This window comes from Oncorhynchus masou, chromosome 6 (assembly GCF_036934945.1).
Source record: "Oncorhynchus masou masou isolate Uvic2021 chromosome 6, UVic_Omas_1.1, whole genome shotgun sequence".
Classification (NCBI taxonomy): Eukaryota; Metazoa; Chordata; class Actinopteri; order Salmoniformes; family Salmonidae; genus Oncorhynchus; species Oncorhynchus masou.
Genome location: NC_088217.1, coordinates 49,627,923 through 49,650,322, shown reverse-complemented (window position 1 = coordinate 49,650,322; position 22,400 = coordinate 49,627,923). Strand labels below are relative to the sequence as shown.

General features: G+C 41.2%; 2 protein-coding genes and 1 long non-coding RNA gene across 7 annotated transcripts; 1 reads left to right on the top strand and 2 right to left on the bottom strand.

The window, feature by feature from the left end:
• Positions 1–1,019: 1,019 nt before the first annotated feature.
• Positions 1,020–7,550, bottom strand: tnfrsf1b (tumor necrosis factor receptor superfamily, member 1B). 3 transcript variants are annotated; one of them, XM_064968965.1, is made up of 9 exons: positions 7,192–7,550; positions 4,661–4,766; positions 4,362–4,487; positions 4,177–4,275; positions 3,862–3,955; positions 3,439–3,728; positions 3,250–3,315; positions 3,071–3,141; positions 1,020–2,974 (listed from the first exon to the last, which is right to left on the bottom strand). In XM_064968965.1, the coding sequence occupies exons 1-9, from the start codon at positions 7,267–7,269 to the stop codon at positions 2,561–2,563; spliced, it is 1,344 nt and encodes a 447-aa protein (XP_064825037.1). In that variant the 5' UTR covers positions 7,270–7,550; the 3' UTR covers positions 1,020–2,560. The 3 variants fall into 3 exon arrangements, with proteins under 3 accessions (XP_064825037.1, XP_064825036.1, XP_064825035.1); XM_064968964.1 differs by having other exon boundaries at positions 4,120–4,275; positions 7,192–7,549; XM_064968963.1 differs by having other exon boundaries at positions 4,096–4,275; positions 7,192–7,548.
• Positions 6,692–21,874, top strand: LOC135542195 (uncharacterized). The gene is made up of 4 exons (XR_010456032.1): positions 6,692–6,779; positions 11,222–11,355; positions 21,172–21,243; positions 21,446–21,874. It is a non-coding gene; the product is annotated as an uncharacterized LOC135542195 (long non-coding RNA).
• si:dkeyp-61b2.1 (tumor necrosis factor receptor superfamily member 21) lies at positions 7,687–17,598 on the bottom strand. Of its 3 annotated transcripts, none has more exons than XM_064968960.1 (10): positions 16,022–17,598; positions 14,624–14,669; positions 12,855–12,959; positions 12,445–12,625; positions 11,974–12,194; positions 11,581–11,820; positions 11,206–11,361; positions 10,979–10,998; positions 10,588–10,771; positions 7,687–9,470 (listed from the first exon to the last, which is right to left on the bottom strand). In XM_064968960.1, exons 1-10 carry the CDS (start codon positions 16,079–16,081, stop codon positions 9,241–9,243), a joined length of 1,443 nt encoding a protein of 480 aa, XP_064825032.1. In that variant the 5' UTR covers positions 16,082–17,598; the 3' UTR covers positions 7,687–9,240. The 3 variants fall into 3 exon arrangements, with proteins under 3 accessions (XP_064825032.1, XP_064825033.1, XP_064825034.1); XM_064968961.1 differs by having other exon boundaries at positions 10,588–10,753; XM_064968962.1 differs by having other exon boundaries at positions 11,206–11,337.
• Positions 21,875–22,400: the final 526 nt, after the last annotated feature.

Here is a 22,400-nt window from a genome sequence, read left to right as displayed (position 1 = left end):
GAGGACATCGAGCGGGCATCTCGGTCAGAGCCTACTCCACCTCAGTGTCCGGCTGGACGGAAGTACGTCCCGCTTGGGGTTCGAGACAGGTTGATTCGGTGGGCTCACACGTTACCCTCCTCTGGTCATCCAGGTATCAATTGGAAGGTGCGAAGCCTTAGGGGGAAGTACTAGTGGTCCACTTTAGCTAAGGACGTGAGGGTTTAGGTCTCCTCGTGTTCGGTGTGCGCTCAGTGCAAGGCTCCTAGGCACCTGCCCAGAGGGAAGTTACAACCCCTCCCTGTTCCACAGCGGCCTTGGTCACACCTGTCGGTGGACTTCCTGACCGATCTTCCACCGTTCCTGGGCAGCACCACGATCCTGGTCGTTGTGGATCGGTTTTCTAAGTCCTGTCGTCTCCTCCCTTTGCCTGTTCTCCCTACGGAGGAGACACATAACGACTCCAGAATCTCCCTCAAGTGTTCAATTTGGTTGAGATTCGGTGACTGAGAAATACACACACACACACACACACACACACACACACACACACACACACACACACACACACACACACACACACACACACACACACACACACAGCCTTTAAAGCCCCTATGCTCCTTTGAGAGCCCTCTTTCAGTCACTGAGATCTTTACCTCTCGCCATGGTAGCCAAAATAATGGTCACCTGGGCATTTTTATACATGATGGGATGTTATAATTGGTTAATTAAGTCGGGAACCACACCTGTGTGGAAGCACCTGCTTTCAATATACTTTGTTTCCCTTATTTACTCAAGTGTTTCCTTTATTTGGGCAGTTACCTGGATATTAGATTGATATGTAAAAAAAAAAAATGTTTCAAATTTTTCTCGTGCGGGATTTGTTGCTAGCTATGTGATCGCATAGAAAGATGTGTGATCTTATTTCAGTGCGGTACTTGGCTTTGATTTTGACTATTTCTAACCTGAAACGATCAAAGTTTATACTGTTGGTAGAACATGAATGGGGGAACGGGATTTCCAAATAAATATTAAACTGCTTTTTAAATGTTTTATTAACAACGCATATAATACAATAAGGAAGGGAAGAGGATCTAAGGGACAGTCCCTCACGGAGGGATGTTGACTGCGGTCACGTGGGTCGTACTGAGGTACAGATGTAAAAATCCCTCAATCTGCTGTTGTTGCCCATTCAAATTAGCCCCAAGGTTGCCTTGTTACATCTCATTCATTCTCTTAAATGAAATACCATGAATGTTTTCTCATTAGCAAGGAATGTTATTTGACATGTCTGATGATACAACATACTTTGGTGACATAGTTATCAACCTACTGCATACCCCTTAAAAAAAGACATTTCTGTGTACATGGTGTGCTATTAGCATGCTAACACTCATTAAGACAGACTGGTAGAATAGCTAGCATAGCTAGCCATCGCTAGCATTCACTGGTTTAAGTACATTTTGAGTGTAATGGAGTTGACTGGGGACTATGACATGCACAGTGTATATAATTCACGGCATTTGGACAAGAGCTATAATCCAGTTATAATACCCCCCCCCCCCCAAAAAAAAAAATGTGCTTGAAATCAGGCTTGGCCACACTGCTTTCAATGGGGAAAGTTTGCTTCTGTACTTTGTTGAAAACATTACTTTGCTGTGTGTACCTGTTGGAGCATCAATCAACTTTTTCAACCTTTTTATTACTTTTTAATTTATTTAATTTTTTACTGTAGGCCACTCTAATAATCCAAATATAGTTGCTGGATAATACTAAATCATATTATGTGCATAAACTGTAAAAAAATAAATATATATATATTTGTTCCACCAGTAGGTGGTGATAGTATTAGACAAAAACAATACCCTTCATACAAAAATGTCTCATCCATCATTCTTAACTTCTTATTGAGCTGATGTTGAGAATGTATTACTCATGATCGGCACACGGTTCAACAGGTGTAGGCCAAAAACAACAACAAACAAAGCAGTTTCATTTAGTCTACCATTTCAGTTTGATTAAAAAAAGAGACAAAGAACCCTTACTCTGTCAAGTATAGGCACGCTCTTCCCTCATAAGAATACAAGTGAAATCTTCTCATATGGCACAGGCCATAATGAATTCCCCCAAAAGTATGGCATGTGTTGGAAAAGTTATTGCCTACTTATGATAAAAGATTTCGGGATACCTTGAGCCGTGTCACATCTACAGTATACTTACAACAACATTCACAGTAATTGCATACATCATTCACTTATCAATAATTCTTCAAACAGTTAATGCCAATCTAAATCAGGTGTTCAAGACTTTCCAGCACAGACAGCACATTATATCAGGGTATATACCAGGGTTTCCCAAACTCGGGTACCCTCCCTGGGTATAACTTATGCAAAACGTGCAAAGTTTGGGAAATCCTACCTGAGGCACATGAACAGTCATTCTGTCCCTCTCTACCAACACAAAGTCACCACCAGTACTTCACGTAGCAACCATATAACAGAGACAACAGTCACAGTGAAAAAAAAACATCACTAAAACACACTCTATTGCCTGATCCTCCCCCATATGCCTCCAGTCCTCATACATCATTTCCAAACTCCTGTACTGCCGTAAGTGCCTCTTTGTAACTCTCTCGCTGCGGCATGTTCACATACACCTCCTCCTCCCTTGATAAAGGGGTCTCAGGGTCGGCTTGTGGTGAGTCTATCTGGGTGCTGGTAGGTCTGGAGCATAACTCATTTCCTATGTTCACAGGGTAGGTAACAGTGATGTTGACATTAACTAGGGGGACAGATGCCAGAGGGCTGGTGGATTGGGGGCTGGGCTGGGGGGTGCTGGCCAGGATGCTGGGCTGTGGAAGGGTGGACTGGACAGGGCATTTTGACAGGCCCTCCAGGCTGTTGGAGCACCCAGAGCCTGACCAGGTCTTAATAGCATCCTGCTGGGTCTCTGCCTGACCGACATTACTGCAGTCTCCTTTCCCCAGCAGACACTATATATAAAAAAAAGAGAGAGATAAAATGCTGTTGAAATGTTCTTGCCTCCAACATGCTTTACTACGGTTAAATGGCAACAACAAAAAACTCACTTTAATGGCCTCCTTCTCAGAATTTCCATTTATATCTTCTGTAGAAGATACACGTATGAACTTAGTGAAGGCTGTAAGAGAACATAGTAAACTTACAGTAAAATGTTGTCATTTTCATAGCCATGTTCGCAATCAATTAAAGGGCTATTACAATCAAGTGTTTAACTCTAAGGCTTTACCTTTCTTGTAAATGATAGTGCCTATGATCAGCAGCAGGAGCATAACACCTCCGATAGCACCTGCAACTGAAAGATACAAGAGCGGGGGTACAACAAAGTGGTGTAAGTATACGAGAGACGGCGGTGGAGAAATGTTCAAACCACGAGAGTGGTCTCTGACACGTGGACTATATAGCTGCCTGTATTTACCTATCCAAAGGTCGACGCCTGGTGATTGTTCTTCCATTGGAGCGATGACCAGTGGATCAGAGGGACTAGATGTCAGCTTTGAGCCCAGGGTGGTTGGTACTGTAGACATATCCATGCTCTGTAGACTTGATGTGGTATGCACTTTACCAGAGGGTGGCATTGTGGTCGGTGGGCTTGGAGGTGTGGTGGTTTGGAGGATGGAGACCAGTCGTCCATTTACCTTCGGTCCACACACCGCATCGGTGGTGGCTGTACCGTAAGTCAGTACGTCCCTCCCCTGAGACACACAACTGAGGAGACAGTGTCACAGTCCCATTGTTAACACTAATACTGACAGTCCAAATTATTGCTGTGTGTGTGCGTGTCTGTGTGTGTGCGTGCTTGCATGCGTTCGTGTTATGCATGAATGCGTGAGTCACTCACTCTGTGTGGTGCTGACAGATCTGGGAGTAGGAGTGCTGGTCAGAGAAGGTTCCATTGGGGCATGATGCACATTCCACATCCGACTCTGCTGTCCCTGAAACACACACCACAACACACAAACACGTTTACTCATACTCTTACAGTGAACAGTTGCATTCAAACTTCCAATATAATATTTGACGAGGACAGAAACATGGACTCAGTTAGAAATGTTAGTTAGAAATGGTGTTCTACCAGCCTCCTGTCCAGCTGTGGTACCTTCTACAGAGACCCCATGACCAGGCTTGCAGTATGTATAACTGGCACACTCCTTACAGTCCGGGTGTTGGTCCAGTACGCAGTACATTCCAGTCTGGCACGCACACTGGGTCTTGGTGGTGCTGAAGCACTTCTGGACATACTTCAGGCCTTTGTCTTCACGCATAAAGGAATAAAATGCTCGTTAAAGACAACACACGTATCAATGTAGCTGAGTCACTGGAATAATATAACCCACCCACCTGCTGAACACTTGGGACATCTGAAGCATTTTGGGAAGTAATTAAAGGTCCCGCTGTACTGGCCACTAGGACATGGTTCACACGCCGTGTCTGAGGTAGAGCTGCATACAACTTTCCGGCGTGTCCCTGTAATGATATAAATGTATAATTTACAGTAATCATCTCAGTACACGTACATTTTACAGAACCTACCGAGTGCTGTAAAAGTATTGTAATGTTTGAAGTGATCATATCTAGTGCTAAGATTCTAAGGATGTCCTCTCCTCTCAGTTTCATTCGTATTCAGGACCACACCTTACCAGAAGTGCACTTGCTGCAGCACAGGTTTACATCTGGGTTATAGTATTCAGCTGTTTTGTTGCGGCAGGATCCGTCTGAGTCTGGTGTGTATGGCAGAGTGTACACCTGTAGGGACAAGGGGACCATGAAGTGCACCTGATCAGGAGGAGGAATGATGAGTAACATGCCCCACCAAGAGCCGTCTATTTAAACTTCTCGTACACTCTTAGAAAAAAAGGGTTCCAAAAGGGTTCTTCGGGCTATCCCCATAGGAGAACCCTTTTTGGTTCCAGATGGAGCTATTTTAGGTTCCATATAGATCCCTCTGTGTAAAGGTTTTAACATGGAACCCAAAAGGGTTCTACCTGAAACCAAGAAGGGTACTTCAAAGGGTTCTCCTATGGGGGCAGCCGAATAACCGTTTTAGGTTCTAGATAGCACCTTTTTTTCTAAGAGTGTAGAACCTGAGGGTTGGGTATTGTGTCAGCAAAAAAAGAAGGCATTTTCTATTATATCTGTCGGGGACTGGGGAATATACACTGACACATTTGTGATATAGTAATTGTTTGCCAGTAGACACAAGACACAATGTACAGACGGTAAAACATTTTTTTTTTAAACGATCTGTCTGTTTCGTGTTTGACAGGAAGTGGGTGAGGAGATCGGAGAGATTTCCAATAAGTTGTCAAGGACTGGCTATGATGTCTGAATAGCAAAGATATGCCGCTGCCAAGGCCTCTCACCATTGTCCTCTCTTGTAGCCTTTTGTACAATGGGACAGAATGTCTCTTCTGACAGGCATTTCCTTTTCCTTTATGGCAGCCATCCAAAACAAACATATCAAATCAGAAAACTGAATCAGGCGTTTTCCTGATTTGATGTGTTTGGTTTTGTGGAACACTCGAGTTGAGAGTGAAAATGAAATATTGAGCTTTACAAAAACGTCAGTTTATTTTGATGGTGAAATTAATAATGAATTAAATGCTTTTGCACCTAGGTGCTCTGTGCAATATGTTTTTTCCAAACAAACAATTAATCCATTGCTGAAAAAACTAAATATCAACGCTACAAGCATACTAAACAGACCATAGGTTATCCAATTTGAAATCATGTCATCCCGAAACCAATACAGATATCTTTCAAATATTGGAGGAAGTGAAGGTGCTACAAAAAATACTATACAAATCATTTATAAGTCATAAGGCTAATATGTGTGGTATTAATAGGCTATAGAAGATGATTACATCTGGTGCTATGCCAAATTTGGTGCATAGCCCCTTTGCCATGCTTTACATAGCATGCCATTGTCTTATGTATTCTTTCAGAAGCATCCTGATTCCTCTTGTGACAGGTTGACATACTTCATTCAACCCCCTGTCCTGGTGCCCCACTTCTAAGAAACAACCCGCTGGCCACCATTTGAAAGCACAACAAAGTTCAAATGGGAATAAAATGTCCGATATGTTGTAATTATACAATCATTTAATGTGTTATTATCACTGTGCTTGATCTAATAGCACAACCAAATGACCTGGATTGCACTTGAGATTAGGCTACACTAAATGTACAAATGATCACTGCTGTTCGAGATTGTGCACGATTTGTTATAGCAACTCGGCAGACCTGTTACCCTTGCCCTGCTATCTTGAACATACACACTCCCTATGATGACATAAGAGGACATTTATAGTTAGAATACGGTGGGCTAACCTCCAAATGTGGTGTCCACACAAATCATGAGACATGACATAATACAGAACATTCATAGACAAGAACAATGTAGATGACTTTGCAAATGCTATATAGGCCTAAAGAGTATCATTGATGATATGACATAAAGTATGGTTACATTTAATTTGCTCGGTTAAACCAACCTTTCGGGAATGACTTCGATAGCAACAGTGAATATATTTCGTTATCCATTTCAGCAGATCTCTCAATACTTGTTCTCATGAAATGACATTGGTACACGTAGTAGTCAGCGCCAAGCAACAAAGCTAAGCAGTGCTGGGCTTGGTTAAAACCGTGGATGGGAGATCAAATTAATACCTGTTAGACAACTCTCCAGTAGTAGCTGCGTAGACTTTAGTTTTTTTCTGACAGTAGATACAATGTTGAAGATCTGACTTGGTTTCAAAGGTACAAATTCAACATATTTTATATGGTTTCTCTATGTTGAAAATTGGTCACAACGATAACATAATCCTTCAATTTCACTCTCAAAACAACAGTTTATGTTTACTTTTTTTTCAAATCCTATGTATTTTAAACATATATTCTGTCACAATACCTTCACAAATTAAGTTGAAAAATCCAAGACAACACAACATTCTCTCGCACAAACACAATTCATAGACCTAGATAAGAGTTAACAATCAATTATTAATGATTCGCTATTTAAAATCAGCCTGATGATCTCCTCTGATGATTATACAACACTGCAGAGTATCCCATTCAGCTAAACATTGGTCAGGCTGCAAGCAGTTACACGGACCTTGTTTCTCGTTGTCATGGTCGCGTCACACAACATTCAAGTCTGAAGGACACTTACCATGTTCTCAACAGGCTGCACCATGATTGCTAGAAAAATCCTTACTGTAAGAACGCCACTTACAGTCCTCAGTATCATGATTGATTGAACTAGTATTGACCCTTTAAGATCTTGCGAAAAAGTCCATACTGAAACCGTATAGTTAGCCTACAGAAGAACACTCGAATTACAACCTGGAACAAAAGTGCGCGTTTCCTTGAACTGCTGACTAGTTGAGGAAACTGAGGGCGTCTTTGCACTGCAGTAACCTTAGATTTCAATTTCCTCAAGAAGTCCATGTACTGTACCAAAACTGGTAATGATTGCAGGGGCAGTGTCAAGCAGTAATACTTTCTTTCATTAACCTTTTGTAACACAACACAATACAAATATTAAGAATATTAAGAATGTTAACACATTTATAGTCAAGTCTTATGTTTCAAATATACATTTTTGCACGCTTTTCCATGTTTTGATCCATTTCAGCCATAGGATCTTGTCATTAACATGTTTCTGTTTTTCATTCAGAGTCTTGTGTTTCTGTGATACTCAGAGGCTGAGAAATTTGCGATTGAGTTATAGGCGATATGGCAACTGGTGCCATCAGACTTTTAGCTCGAACTTTAGAACGCTATGGACTACCCTATTCGGGGGAAAAAAAGGTGCCATCTAGAATCTAAAAAGGTTCTTCGGCTGTCCCCATAGGAGAACCCTTTGAAGAACCCTTTTTGGATCCAGGTAAAACACTTTTTGGTTCCAGGTAGAACCCTTTTGGGTCCCATGTCGGGGGTAAAGGGTTCTACATGGAACCAAAAAGGGTTATCCTATGCGGACAGCCGAATAACCCCTACATTTGCAGAAATTTCTAAAAACCTGTTTTCGCTTTGTCATTATGGGGTATTGTGTGTAGAGTGCTGAGGATTTTTTTATATCATGTTTTAGAGTGAGGCTGTAACGTTACAAAAAGTGGAAAAAAAGTCAAGGGGCCTGAATACTTTTCGAAGGCACTGGGCATCTACATCTGTGCCAAATTTGGTATGTTAACCACAAAATGTTGAGTCACCATTTTCAGCACCACTACTATACAAAAAGAGATACCATTTTTCATTCCTCATCGTAAATGGTGTGTTTTGTCAGTAAATACTTGCTTGAAAAAGTTCTACAATTTCAGAAGGATAAAAGAAAATTGGGGTAATCAAACCGCTCATGCTATGGCATAGCCTACGTCACATGCGTTTGTCAAACAGACTAAATATTACAATTGTTCTGCATGATTAAAAGACAGTGATTGGCTGCACATAGTCATAGTCAACTACATAAGTGGTTTCACCATAAAGAGATGACTTGACATCGTTTGTTCATTTGTGTACATTTATGTCAAGGAATAGACTGGAACAGATTGCTATTGTCTGTTATAAAATCATCTTTCTTCTGTCTTCGTTCTGTAGGCTACTGTACATAGCAATGTCTTGATCATAAATTCACAGAACAAAAGTTATAACCAGTGAACATGGCTATGTTTGAGTTTAAATTGTCCAGACAGTCCCTGTATTACTTTACAATGGAAATTGTAAGCTCTTCACACGCCAAACCCAACTTGTTATATAGGTTACTTCCCACCTCATATTAATTTCTTGTCTTCACTGTTTCTGTGGTTGATACACGTAGACTCTCACACTATCTGGCGCCATTGTGTACATGTACCCTATGATGGGAAACTCCGACTCACAGTGTTGACACCCCATATCAAACAGACCATGCATTGCTCTCACAAACTGTCCCAGCAATGCTGTCACAACAGTGACTTACAGTGAATTTGAAACCGTGCTAAGACTATTACATACAGTTGGAACAAACTGTCACTCTTTCATAATAGAAGACCCATGAGGGACCCCAGTGGCTTTGGCAATCCTTGTACAGAAGGAAGCCATCCAGTCTAACAGTCTTTACAGTAGCAAATAATAATCTGCCTGCATTCTTCCCCTAGAGATGATAGATGATATTGAATGAAGTTGCTCCTCCCTAGGCTTTTTCCATAGTTAATCCTTAATTTCCATTTTGTTCTAGTTCTCAGTTGCTGGTGGCCGGGATGGGGTATCTCAGCTCTTTGCAGGTCTCCTCCTGTGTACTCATTCTCTCTGGCCCCAGAGCAGGGTCCTCAGGGAGGGGGCAGGAGGACTCCTGCTGGGGTGTTCTGGTGAGGGGACAGCCCTCTACCCCACTCTCGACTTGATCCACCTTCCTCTCTGACTTGTTGTATCCCAGGACAACCGTCCCCGGAGAGTAGATGTAAATAGACCCTGAATCAAACACCAAGCACAAACATTAGTCAATTAAACTATTGAAACAGGTGACACATACATTCCTATTTGTTATGCACAGTAAATGCTGATATAAAACCTGTTGAACTTAGTACTGTAATAAATGTACAGAGAAGAAGTGAAAAGCTGGCCTCATTCAGCAGCTTATAGACCCCTTTCTGTGTTTACAAACATTGAGGGCAATGTGCGCAAGTTGGTGGCATAACAGGGGGGAGTTCTTATAGAACGCTAGCAAAAAAAAGCCTCTATTAGCTTATTAGTGCATTTCACACTACTTTTGGATTACAATTGGATTTTAAGGCTCGTATGAATGTCCTGCTTAATATAATGTTCGTGTCATCATCACAAATCAACTGCATTATACTTAAAAAAACACTTAAACTTCAACCAATAAAATGGCTCTATGGCTAGCTTTTGCTACAGCCTATATCAATGAGCGTTAGCATTATAGCTAACAGCTGCTGCATCCAAAATAGTTATTTTGCAAAGATCACAACCAAATATAATCTAAGCGACTGTTCACGCAATAATTAAAACATCATTGTAAGGGTATGAGAACCCCAAAAAAGGTATTTTGTTTAGAAGTAATAAAAAAGTACATTTAGGCTGTGTTTAATGGGCGCAGATGGCAATGGCTTTCTTACTGCCGTCAAGAGTCGCACGTGTCAGTGTGTGACGTCAGTGTGTCATGTACTGGAAAAGAGTCTATACATGATTCTATTTCTGTGTGATCTCTGACCATGCTTTATACACTGCAGTACTGCACTGGAACCACTGTGTCTTGGCAGTGATATTTGAACAGAAAGTTTAAACTAAAAGAAGTATGTCTCAACTCACAGCCAAACAAAACAACTGGAAAGGGAAATATGAACTCGGACGCAAGTTAGATTAAACAAACTTCCTTGCCGAAGAACAAAATGTTTCCAGACCCGAGTTTTTCCAGACCTTTAGCCCCCTAGTTTTCAGACACGCTAGAGGAAATATGCCTGTCCAAATGTGGCTACACGGCACGCAAACATAAGATACAGTGTAACAATATGATATCAAAACAGTGTAGTAACATCAGTACAAGCGCAGAGCGATGCACAACACCTACCCACTGTGTTGCTAATGTTCTCTCCACCAGAGTGGTCCACTGTGACCTGCTTCATGACCCCTGGAGGTAGCAACCCTGCACCATCCTGTCTAGGATTTCCCCCAGTCTCACTCCCCAGAAGATGCTGGGCCTCCGGGTATGGGCAACTCTCCTGTGGTGGCTGGGCCTGTATATAGGAAGCCATCTGTAGGGCAGCAGGACAATGATAGCTCTCCCACACATTATAGCTCTCTCTTAAACCTTCCTTACAAATCTGCTCATCCTAAAGGTGGAGACACATTCTCACACAGTGACCCATTTGACTTTCGAGAAGTCACCGTTTATTCTTCTAGCAACACTACAGAAGTTCGATACATACTTTATGCAAATAGAGAATTAGTACTGTACTCACATTTATACCAAATACTGGACCTAAAGGAATAAAAAATAAAATAAACGAAATCAAGAAATCAAAATGCATATTGTATATGCATGTATACACCACAATGTTTCACCGTCTCCCTATAATTATTGTAAGTTTATTTATTGACTGTGTTTTACAGAAAGGGAAACATGGCATATAATCTGATGCATCACTGAATAATGTGTTTGTGTTATCTAACCACTTTACTCGCTCACCTTTCCACTTGTCTAGGGACTTCAGTGACCTCTCCTTACAACGGACAAAGTAAACAACCAGCAGCACGACAACCCCTAGTAGCCCACCTATCAGCAGCAGCCAAGGGAGAGTGGATGGGCTCGGTCTAGTATCTGTTGATGTGAGATGAGGTGAGTCTGGGATGAGCAGAGGAAAAGGTGCTTCATCAGTGTTATGGAGAGGCAGAGAGACAGGAGCAGGAAGCCTGAAATGCTGAACCTGTCAGTGTTATGTTACTTTTAGTGAATATAACAGACCCTTTAAGAGCCTATATTAACTACAAATGTATTTCTGAAAGAATGAATCATCTAGTAGAAATGGAGAGACGGGATACTCTAGTCTTCTGAGAAGCATACCATTGTCATCTGTGGTAAGAGGTGCAGAGGCAGACTCTGCAGGTGGGGTGCTACTGTCCACCTTGCTGGGGTTTATCCTGGTGGTGAGCATTGTGTTGGGGTCAAAGGAGCTGTGTTCAGTGACTTGTTTCCTAGTTGGGAGGGAGGTAGAGGGCTCGCTTTGGGCTTGGGACAAAGAAGGCCTGGTGAGTAAGGCTGGTGAAGGGTCTGCAGATGTGTCAATTGTGGCTATGGGAAAGGCTGGAATAAACAGAGAATGAGTATGATTAAATGGCAGAACAATGAAACCTTGAGTGCTGGACTGGTGAAGCATGTTATTAAAGCCCTCCAGTGGACAGAGCAGGAAATGCTTGGATTCACTCAAGTGAGAGAAAGCTCTCATAAGAGCCATACCATCAGGAGATTTAGACCCCACCAGGCCAGATGGGGATGCTATGATGAGGGGTTTTCGGGTGGTGCTGACTCCACTGGAGGTAGAAGAATGAAAGCCTATCTCTGAGCTGTGGACAGTTGGAGGCGCAGTGGTTGTAGGAGAGTTAGGGGAGGTCTGGGCACATACACGATCCTGAGTGGCAGTGCCCTCTGTCACCATAGTCATTCCCTTATGGCCACAACTGGGGAGAAGCCAGGAGAGAACTTGTGAGGTGGTTTATCTAAATGAGAAAGTGCAGTGTTGGATACTAGTAGGTATAATAATTGAATTTACTGTAAAAGTAGGCCGTGTGTACAATTGTTTGCTTCAAATTACTCATAAATCCACTAGAGGGAGATACAGCTTATTAACAGGTCAAGTCTTTATGGTAGGCAGAGAATGTCTGAATCAGTATGGTGCTCAGCACCAGGGCTGTATAACTGTGGACTTACTCTGTGTGGGGTTTGCAGGACATGGTTAGGTTTGGTTTGTTAGAGAAGGTTCCGGGCGAGCACGGTTTACACCTCCTGCAGGTATACTGGGCAGCGTTGTCACAAAAAAAGCCACTGTCACAGTGGCACTCGCGGTTTGAGTCCCGACCGCATTCCTTCACCTGTGTCAAGTGCTGATCCACTTTGCCCGCAAACAAAGACACGCAAACACACAAATGATCTCGGAGACATTTGCTCTCAATAGGTTTGTCCCTTATTCAACTCATGTAAAATAATGATGGCACTTTATATTAAACTATTGTTACCAATGTACATACTGTACTTCCTTGAGGTAAATAATGAATAATGGGTATGACGTTTAGTGTAGAGGAATGAAAGAACACAATGTAATGCCTAATTGTAAAAGTTACCTGAGCAGGCTTCGCTGCAGTGGTCACACTTCGGAAGGCCGTTCTGCATGTACCAGTAGTAGCCATCGGGACAAGGGACACACTTACACTTGTCAATAATGAAGCCTGCAAAGGACAAAAGACAGGTGTTCACATAGGTGTCAACATCATGATGACACACTTGTTCCGTCTCTGACTCTTTCTTTTTCCCCTTCAGTGCATTTACAGTCCCTTTAGTATGTATGTACCATGGTTTCACAGACGTTAGGAGCCATGGAATGGAAGATAAATGATTCCTTGAAGACTGTTCTGAATGTGGAGAGTTGCCTGCCATTACAGTAGACTGACCAAACTTTAAAGATAGTCACACACGATAGCATACTATATAATATGTATGATGCCAGTGGCACGTCTTTTCACGGACGGTGTCAAAGAAATGTTGTGGTAGGACGAGATGACAAAAAATGAAGTTGAAGTACTTAAAATTAGCAGCTAGGTTTCCATCCAATGAGGTTTCCAGCCAATAGGCGATAGATTTTCATGCAAATATTCTAGAATCCGCATGAAGAAAATATGCACATTTTTCAGTCAGTGGTGTGTTTCCACCAAACAGACTTGTTGTGGATAAAAATCCGTGTCTGATGACATAGTGCACACAAAATTGACTTTTTAGCTTAAGTTTTCATTTACTGAAAAAAAAATCTAAAAGTTCAATGTGTTTCCATCGCATTTTCAACTGGACCGTTAGACACAAAAACTGTTGCGTTAAATAGTAAACGTGCCTACTCTGGGTCGTTCGCTCTAGCCAACAGCTCGCAGATACACTGCGGGTAGGCTAGTCTACATGATGAGATTATTATGGTTAAATGTATTTTAATTTGTCAAAACGGCAGTCAGGCATCAATCACATCACCAGAATAAGACCCTTGATATTTATTGGAAAGGAGCATCAAGATCACTGGGCACTTTCACCATCCTGTGAAGTTCATCATAACTTATTTCATCTGTAGCCTAATAAACTGCATGTTTCCCTAAGTCGTAGTGGGAGGACCACACACCATATCATCGCGTGAATCCAAGTTTACTTCGATATGATGGGCATTTTATCAATATTTACCCATAAAGGAGTTTCCACCGCCACTTCTCACATAATACATTTCTCACAAGATCCGACCATGTCGAATGAATAAATTATCTGTCAGCATTTTTTTTATGTACCTAAATGTCCTGTTTCCATCACAGCTATCATGCTTTAAAAAAAATAATGTATGACTTCACTTGCATAACGACTGTGGATGGAAATGCATTTTGTTGTGACAGCAGTATCTCCTTCACACGGACACAGAGAGCTGACTGTATCTGTCATTTGTTTGCATTTCAGTGGGTCAAAACAGGAACAAGCAGCATTTGTGGCTTGCAAATGGCATCTCCCCAAATCTATTCCAAATGATGTGACAGACAGACTGTTCAGTCATCGCAAAGGTCGTCGATGGCTTCCTTATCTACCAATATCGCATTCCACAGAAAACGATATACTGCATGTTCTCAGCTACTTCCTGTGCCAGGAGGTTTCATCACGGGCCCATTGATAATCAGTTATCATATTAAAAACTGCATCCACCCTATGGCAAAATGTGTAGAATTGCAAAACTGCTACTTTTTCTCTCAACCACATGGCAAAATGAGTGGAATTGCTGGATGAAAACAAGAAGTAAATACACCTTGTAACACTGTGTAATCTTTTACCCCAATTTTACTATCTAGTTCAGGGGATAAACTGATGGCTTTACCTGGGTCACAGATTTGAGGACAGCTGGACAACAATACAGAGGATACCTGGGAGAGATAGATAGAGAGAGAGAGAACCATGATCATTAGAGGAATCATTATTTATTTTTGCAACAACAGAATATTCCAGTTCCCAGAGTGAAGTCCAGCCATGATGTAGAAGAGTTACTTTCCCTCAGCCCTCTGGCATTAATCTCTCATGGACAGACTATGAGCGTCTGACAAAATTACGCTCAAGGTAAACCGAGATGACTCTGCCAGTAAACAAATGATAAATCTTGCAACATGGAAATGCCATGGCCATAACCTACGGAGTAGGTTATCTACACTACACCTACACTTCCTGGCATAGCCACAGGAAGGGGAGGGGGGGGGGTTGTCTGCCCTACAGATGGCTATATTGGTCTGCTAATACAGAAGTCCCGGTGCACTACATTTGTGAATTTTTTAAATTTATTTTTAATGTAATATTTTTTGTTCAATTCAGATTTTTCAGAGGGTGCACATCAATGCTTCCTGGTGGCAAAACCCACACAGTTCAGAAAAAAGTGACTGTCACAGAATGTACCAAGAACAACCTGGTAAAACACATACACAAAGAAAAACTAGTACAAACTAGGATAAAGGTCTGCTTCACATACTAATGTTTATGTTGACACAAAAACAGAGTTTATTTTGGCTGTACTGGCAATAAAAACAGCAATAGGCCAAATCAATAATGGTTCTGTCATAAAGCTTCTCTAGTTCACTATTTGGTAAGCACCAAAATAACAATCACAATTTAAGCTGTTAATAATAGATTCACAAGGCTATCTAGAAACTAATAATTAACATACAATAAACTAATCCCCTGATGATAACAAAAATGTTATGAGAGCATTCTTGATTTCAGTGAATTAACTGCTATATAAAATTCTGCACAATACTAGAATGACTACATTTACTGGCAGTGTAGGACAAATTGCAGGCAGGCTCACTAAGGTTATGATAAAAAAAGTTTCAGTTTCTGTAAGAGCAGTGCCCTAACTTGTAATTGTTTTATGTTCACTTGTTTATTTTCATCTTTCATATCTGAAAAGTAGGCTACACCTATCAGTTTAGAAAAGATTTTATACTGCAATATATAACATAAAATATGATAGACTACTATAATTACAAGTATAAAAGATGTATCATTGGCACAAATAATAACAGCAATAGCAACAATCATAATTACATTCACATAATATCATAATCAACCACCACCATCATCTCTTCAATAATCATACATAGGTCATCATAATTATGTTAATTATCTACGTCTCTTGTCATCATCACCCTCATTAAAAAAATCACAGTTAAATCACAGTACCTAAACTAAACCCAATAACATCTGTAAAACATACAGTAGGCCTACTTACCAGATTAAAAAGGCAAAGAATTCTCAAAGGACGTGAGGTGATATGCCGTTGATAATCCATTTCGCACTACAGAGAAGTCATCTGTTAAATGTAGTCTTTCAAAAGAAACCAGCAGAATACAGTTAGTTCAATTACCATGCCTGGTTGAATCTCTGGTCAAGGTGCTAAAATATGCAGCGGAGGTTTTGTTGATGTTCGAGTTTAGCGGGGTTACGTCATCAGTGGGTTGTCCAATAAAGAAGCAGATAAATATAGCGCGCTTGTTGGCCACTTCCGCCTTTGGTAATCTCTTATTGGATAAATGTACGTACATAAATGGTCATCATGTCTAGATGGATACAGTTGTTGTCAAAAGTTGGTTTTTGCATTTTCGCTAACCTTAACCCAATTCTCCTAACCTACTGCATAGATTCTCCTAAACCTGGTATGAAAAGTACATTTCGACAAAAGCTGTATCCCTTCTTAACAAAACCCTGGTAATGGGAAATTGTATAAAAATGCCCAGTTGCCCACTATTTTGGCTACCATGGCAAGAAGAGATCTCGGTGACTTTGAAAGAGCGGTCTTAAAGGTGCATAGAGGGTTCATTAGAGAACGCTGTTTGAGAGATTGTATTATGAAGACAAACCGCAAAATTCCACTATTGTGGCTAACCCTTATTGGGACCAATCAGGACCCGAATTTCACTACATCACATAATAATGACGCTGGTAAAGTGCTGGTGGTAATAAAGCTAGCTAGCTAGCTGATGGAGGCAAACAAAGTTCTTCCTCAAAAACATAGCAAAACGACATAATCTGTTTCGGTAGCTATAGTTAGCTAGCGAACTATCTAGCTAAGTGTCATCGTCTAAAATATTATTATTTGATTAATGGTGGTCAGACCCATCTATGTGAAGCTAGCTACAATAAGGATTAGCCACAATCGTGGAATTTACGGTTTGTCTTCAAAATAAAAGTCAATGAAAGTCATGCAAATAATACAAATAGTGGAATCATTCCATGATGGAATAGATCATGCAAACGAGGTTGGAATGTTCTTATATAAATTCAACAAAAGACAATAATTTGTTAATTTGACAAAAATCTGTTGAAATCATACTGGATGCACTAGACTTTAGAATTGCATTGGTGTCATACTTATTTCAAGCTTCAATGCCATACAACTCTCCTTCCGTGGCCTCCAATTGCTCTTAAATAAAAGTAAAACTAAATGCATGCTCTTCAACCGATCGCTACCCGCACCTGCCCGCCTGTCCAACATCACTACTCTGGACGGCTCTGACTTAGAATACGTGGACAACTACAAATACTTAGTTGTCTGGTTAGACTGTAAACTCTCCTTCCAGACCCATATCAAACATCTCCAATCCAAAGTTAAATCTAGAATTGGCTTCCTATTTCGCAACAAAGCATCCTTCACTCATGCTGCCAAACACCCTTGTAAAACTGACCATCCTACCAATCCTCGACTTTGGCGATCATTTACAAAATAGCCTCCAATACCCTACTCAACAAATTGGATGCAGTCTATCACAGTGCAATCCGTTTTGTCACCAAAGCCCCATATACTACCCACCATTGCGACCTGTACGCTCTCGTTGGCTGGCCCTCGCTTCATACTCGTCACCAAACCCACTGGCTCCATGTCATCTACAAGACCCTGCTAGGTAAAGTACCCCCTCATCTCAGCTCGCTGGTCACCATAGCTTCTCCCACCTGTAGCACATGCTCCAGTAGGTATATCTCTCTAGTCACCCCCAAAACCAATTCTTTGGCCGCCTCTCCTTCCAGTTCTCTGCTGCCAATGACTGGAACGAACTACAAAAATCTCTGAAACTGGAAACACTTATCTCCCTCACTAGCTTTAAGCACCAACTGTCAGAGCAGCTAACAGATTACTGCACCTGTACATAGCCCACCTATATTTTAGCCCAAACAACTACCTCTTTCCCTACTGTATTTAATTAATTTATTTATTTTGCTCCTTTGCACCCCATTATTTTTATTTCTACTTTGCACATTCTTCCATTGCAAATCTACCATTCCAATGTTTTACTTGCTATATTGTATTTACTTTGCCACCATGGCCTTTTTTTGCCTTTACCTCCCTTATCTCACCTCATTTGCTCACATCGTATATAGACTTGTTTATACTGTATTATTGACTGTATGTTTGTTTTACTCCATGTGTAACTCTGTGTCGTTGTATGTGTCGAACTGCTTTGCTTTATCCTGGCCAGGTCGCAATTGTAAATGAGAACTTGTTCTCAACTTGCCTACCTGGTTAAATAAAGGTGAAATAAAAATAAAATAAAAAATGTCACTGTACAGCCTTACCTATGGATTAGTAGATCAATGACATGGGGTATCAGTCTACTCAGTGACACCAAGAGAGCCTTAGCGTCATAGCTCTTATTGCAGGACTCTGAAACCACTGTGAATTGAGCCAGATTTATTGTACCAGTCAACCTACCATGTGTATTGAACACTATTCCAGAGGAAAAACAATTCAACATGGATGTTTTGGAGCCTGATAACTCTTGAGGAGGACTTTGGGAAAAAAAGCACTTAGGTACTGAGAAGGCCGATGCCCCATTTCATTGATCCCCAATCATTAGGTAAGGCTGTAGAGTGTAATACGCACAATAGGCTGACTGGGGAGGTGATTTCCCACAGTCAAAGTCCCGCAATAAGAGCTACAACGCTAATATTTCCTTAAACTACGCACAGTTGTGTTCTCTTAGTGTCACCGAGTAGACTGATACCCCATTTCATTGCTCCACATTCCAACACTCCAACCATGCTTAACAATATCAAGTTTAAACATGGCATGATTTCACCCATTTTAACCTTCTGCATCACTTTCAAAGAGGGACTTTTATTTTAAAGGCGAACCGCAAATTCCACTATTGTGGCTATTCCTTTATGTGGCTAGCTTCACAACACATAACCCGGTCTGGTCAAACCATAGTATAGCATTCGTATGAAGCAAGTGATTTCAATGAGAGATACCAGTGTCAGCAGCGTAAACAGTGGAGAGCAGCATACAAAAGAAGCAAGGAGAGGAAAGGAGCACTGAGGAACTTGACCACTCCTCCGCAAAGTCCAGATCATGTTCCAGAGCAGTCCCCACAGCCAGGATCTTCAAGGTCAGGGCAATTGTTCTTTGTGACGAGTACCGATGTTGAACGTGCGATGGAGATGATGCCAAGCCCGATTAAAGCTGTGCCTTCCACTATGAGAATACACCATGTCATCACTCTTTCTCCTGGTGAGCTGATATCTTGTGATGTCAGCTGCCTTTGTTCAACAAAGGAGGACCTAAACTGTATATGCTTTAACACACAGCACTTCAGTTTCAGGCAGAAGGTACTGGCTGCTCCAGAACAGCCAGCCAATGAGGAAAATCCACAACATGTGGATGAAATCCAGTGGGGAAATCCAGGTCTTCTTGGACAGTGGTGTGTAGTGGAATATGATGCTGACCTTTATCCAGGCATCATCCTCTGCACGGATGAAATGAATGTACAAGTGAAATGTATGCATGGTGTAGCACCAAACCGATTTTTCTGGCCTCCTTGAGATGACATCCACTGGTATCCGTTTGATGAAGTCCTTGAGATGATTCCACCCCCACGGCGTGTGACATCCCACCAAGTGGAGGTTGAGAGAGATGTGTGGGCCAGACTCTCAGGAAGAAACCCATGAATGAATAAGTTTCTCCTGAGAAGGATAGTCATGCTGACACTAGCGCTGTAACTACAGCTGTTCTAGCGTTCTAAATGCCCTTGGAAAATGTTCCTACAGTTTGATGACACGTTGAACTTTTCTGATGAAACCTGTTGAATGTTATTAAGTAGCCTAGTGCCTAATGGGTTTTTATTTGTTTCGATATTCACTGCAGTTTGGTTAATAAAACCCAGAGTATTCTAAATATATCTAATGTCCTTATTACATGGTTGCATACAATGAAATGCATTGGGGTAAATCTTGGAGGTAGTATGATAGTAAACTCAACTTGTTTAAATCGAAACCGATGTCTCTTCAACCCTGTTACAGTATTCATTCCTGTCACCCTAGTCTCAACCCCGTCACATGCCAATATTTGTTAAATAAAACGGGGTGAGATCTTGCGCCCCAGATCGAGGGAGATTATCAGTGGTCTTGTATGTCTTCAATTTCCTAATAATTGCTCCCACAGTTGATTTCTTCAAACCAAGCTACTTATCTATTGCAGATTCAGTCTTCCCAGCCTGGTGCAGGTCTACAATTTTGTTTCTGGTGTCCTTTGACAGCTCTTTGGTCTTGGCCATAGTGGAGTTTGGAGTGTGACTGTTTGAGGTTGTGGACAGGTGTCTTTTATACTGATAACAAGTTCAAACAGGTGGCATTAATACAGGTAACGAGTGGAGGACAGAGGAGTCTCTTAAAGAAGAAGTTACAGGTCTGTGAGAGCCAGAAATCTTGCTTGTTTGTAGGTTTTCCCAAATACTTATTTTTGACCATAATTTGCAAATAAATTCATAAAAAATCCTACAATGTGATTTTCTTTTCTCATTTTGTCTGTCATAGTTGAAGTGTACCTATGATGAAAATTACAGGCCTCTCTCATCTTTTTAAGTGGGAGAACTTGCACAATTGGTGGCTGACTAAATACTTTTTTTGCCCCACTGTACTTAGCTATGTCAACTGCAGTTATTCAAACACCAGTTTCTCTCCCTTTGAGTTCTAATTCTCAGGTGAGATTGCTGTTTAGGTAAGGGTGTGACATCTGTACAAAAACAAAACAGGCTATTTTAAGTCACCCATATTGACAAAAATGTAGAACAATTAGACACCCTGTAACCCACACCTACACACTCATGTATCAATCTGATTGATGGATTGTGTTGTGCAGTAAGCAGGCTCAGGTGTATAACTGTGGCTCCTTCCACCTTCAAATAGGCAAGAGGGCCAACCATGGAGAATAGTAAGACACATCATTCTATAACTACCCTATATTGTTTGTCCTCCTGTCTGTGCTTAGTGTGGACACCAGGTGAGGTCACACACACAGATTCCTGTTGGAACACTGTCTCTTTAACTACCTTATTTCCACAATAACAGTCTCTCTCCTTCACTTCATCCCTTTCTCCCTAAATCCTCTAGATTATATCAGAGGTGTTGGTGAACCCCTCCCGCAGCTGAACTGGCTACATAGAGGGCACAGCATGATCAGAGGTGAGAGGTCACTTGGTCGGGTCAACAGGAAGTATTATTAAAGAGATGCTTTATATTGAAATAGAGATGCAGTAGTCCCAGAATTAATGATCCAAGGTCAGTTTTGCATTTCACCTGCTGATGATTATGATGACTGACAGTGTTAGAATAAAAAAACAAGGTTCAAACATGCTATCTCTCTCCATCTGTCTCTTGTCTGCAGGTATGTTTTGAGATGAAAGAGGATGCCAACGTCGCCACCTAACCCACTCTTAAGATAACCTTCGAGCCCACTGGGAGCCCAAGGCTGGTTAGGAGACACCGCTAGAGACTCTATTATGTAATTGTGATGAACTGAGTGAATATTAGGGTAGCACTGTGATTCATTAATCATATGCTGTCTTCATTGCTCCTCTGTTCTTACCTCTTTCCCTTTCTGTCTTTTACACCTCTCTCGCCACCCCCTTTCTTCCTGTTTTTATAATGCACACCAGATGTGCTTTAATAATAATAATAATAATATATCCCATTTAGCAGACGCTTTTGTCCAAAGCGACTTACAAGTCGGCTGGGGCCACTACTTTTGCATATGGGTGGCCCCAGTGGGAAACGAACCCACGACGCTTGGCGTTGCAAGCGCCATGCTCTACCGACTGAGCCACAGGAGTATAGAATAGAGGAGAATAGAGGAGAATAGAATAGAGGAGAAGAGAAGAAGAGGAGAAGAGAATAGAGGAGAATAGATAGAATAGAGGAGAATAGAATAGTGGAGTAGTGGAGAATAGTATAGTGGAGAATAGATAGAATAGAGGAGAATAGAATAGAGGAGAATATAATAGAATAGAAAAGAGGAGAATAGAGGAGAGGAGAATAGAGAAGAATAGAGGAGAAGAGGGGAGAATTAAAGAGGGAGAATTGAGGAGAGGAGAGAAGAAGTACAGATTGCACTCGTATTTATAATATATTACAATTATAATATTTATAATACATAATGTATTTATAACCCTTGGATAATGAACTTCTTTCAATAAAGCGTTTCACATTCTCTACTGGTTGAAATGAACTCCTTCCATTTGATGAAATACTACACCTGTCCTGTGTTTATCAGATCAATGCAGAGGAATGAAATTAGATATTGAGATGAACCGGTTTTAGAGAATTTACATGATGAATGGGAA

Bases quoted from the DNA above. Each gene is read 5' to 3' on its own strand.
- tnfrsf1b (XM_064968963.1), bottom strand. From the start codon at position 7,269: ATGATACTGAGGACTGTAAGTGGCGTTCTTACAGTAAGGATTTTTCTA. The intron at 4,488-4,660 runs GTAAGGTGTGGT...ATATCATTACAG, and splicing joins CTGCAGCAAGTGCACTTCTG to GGACACGCCGGAAAGTTGTA. The intron at 4,276-4,361 runs GTGGGTGGGTTA...TTATGCGTGAAG, and splicing joins ATGTCCCAAGTGTTCAGCAG to ACAAAGGCCTGAAGTATGTC.
- si:dkeyp-61b2.1 (XM_064968960.1), bottom strand. From the start codon at position 16,081: ATGGATTATCAACGGCATATCACCTCACGTCCTTTGAGAATTCTTTGC. The intron at 11,821-11,973 runs GTATGGCTCTTA...TGTTTATTCCAG, and splicing joins GGGGTCTAAATCTCCTGATG to CCTTTCCCATAGCCACAATT. The intron at 11,362-11,580 runs GTATGCTTCTCA...TGCTCATCCCAG, and splicing joins TCTTACCACAGATGACAATG to ACTCACCTCATCTCACATCA.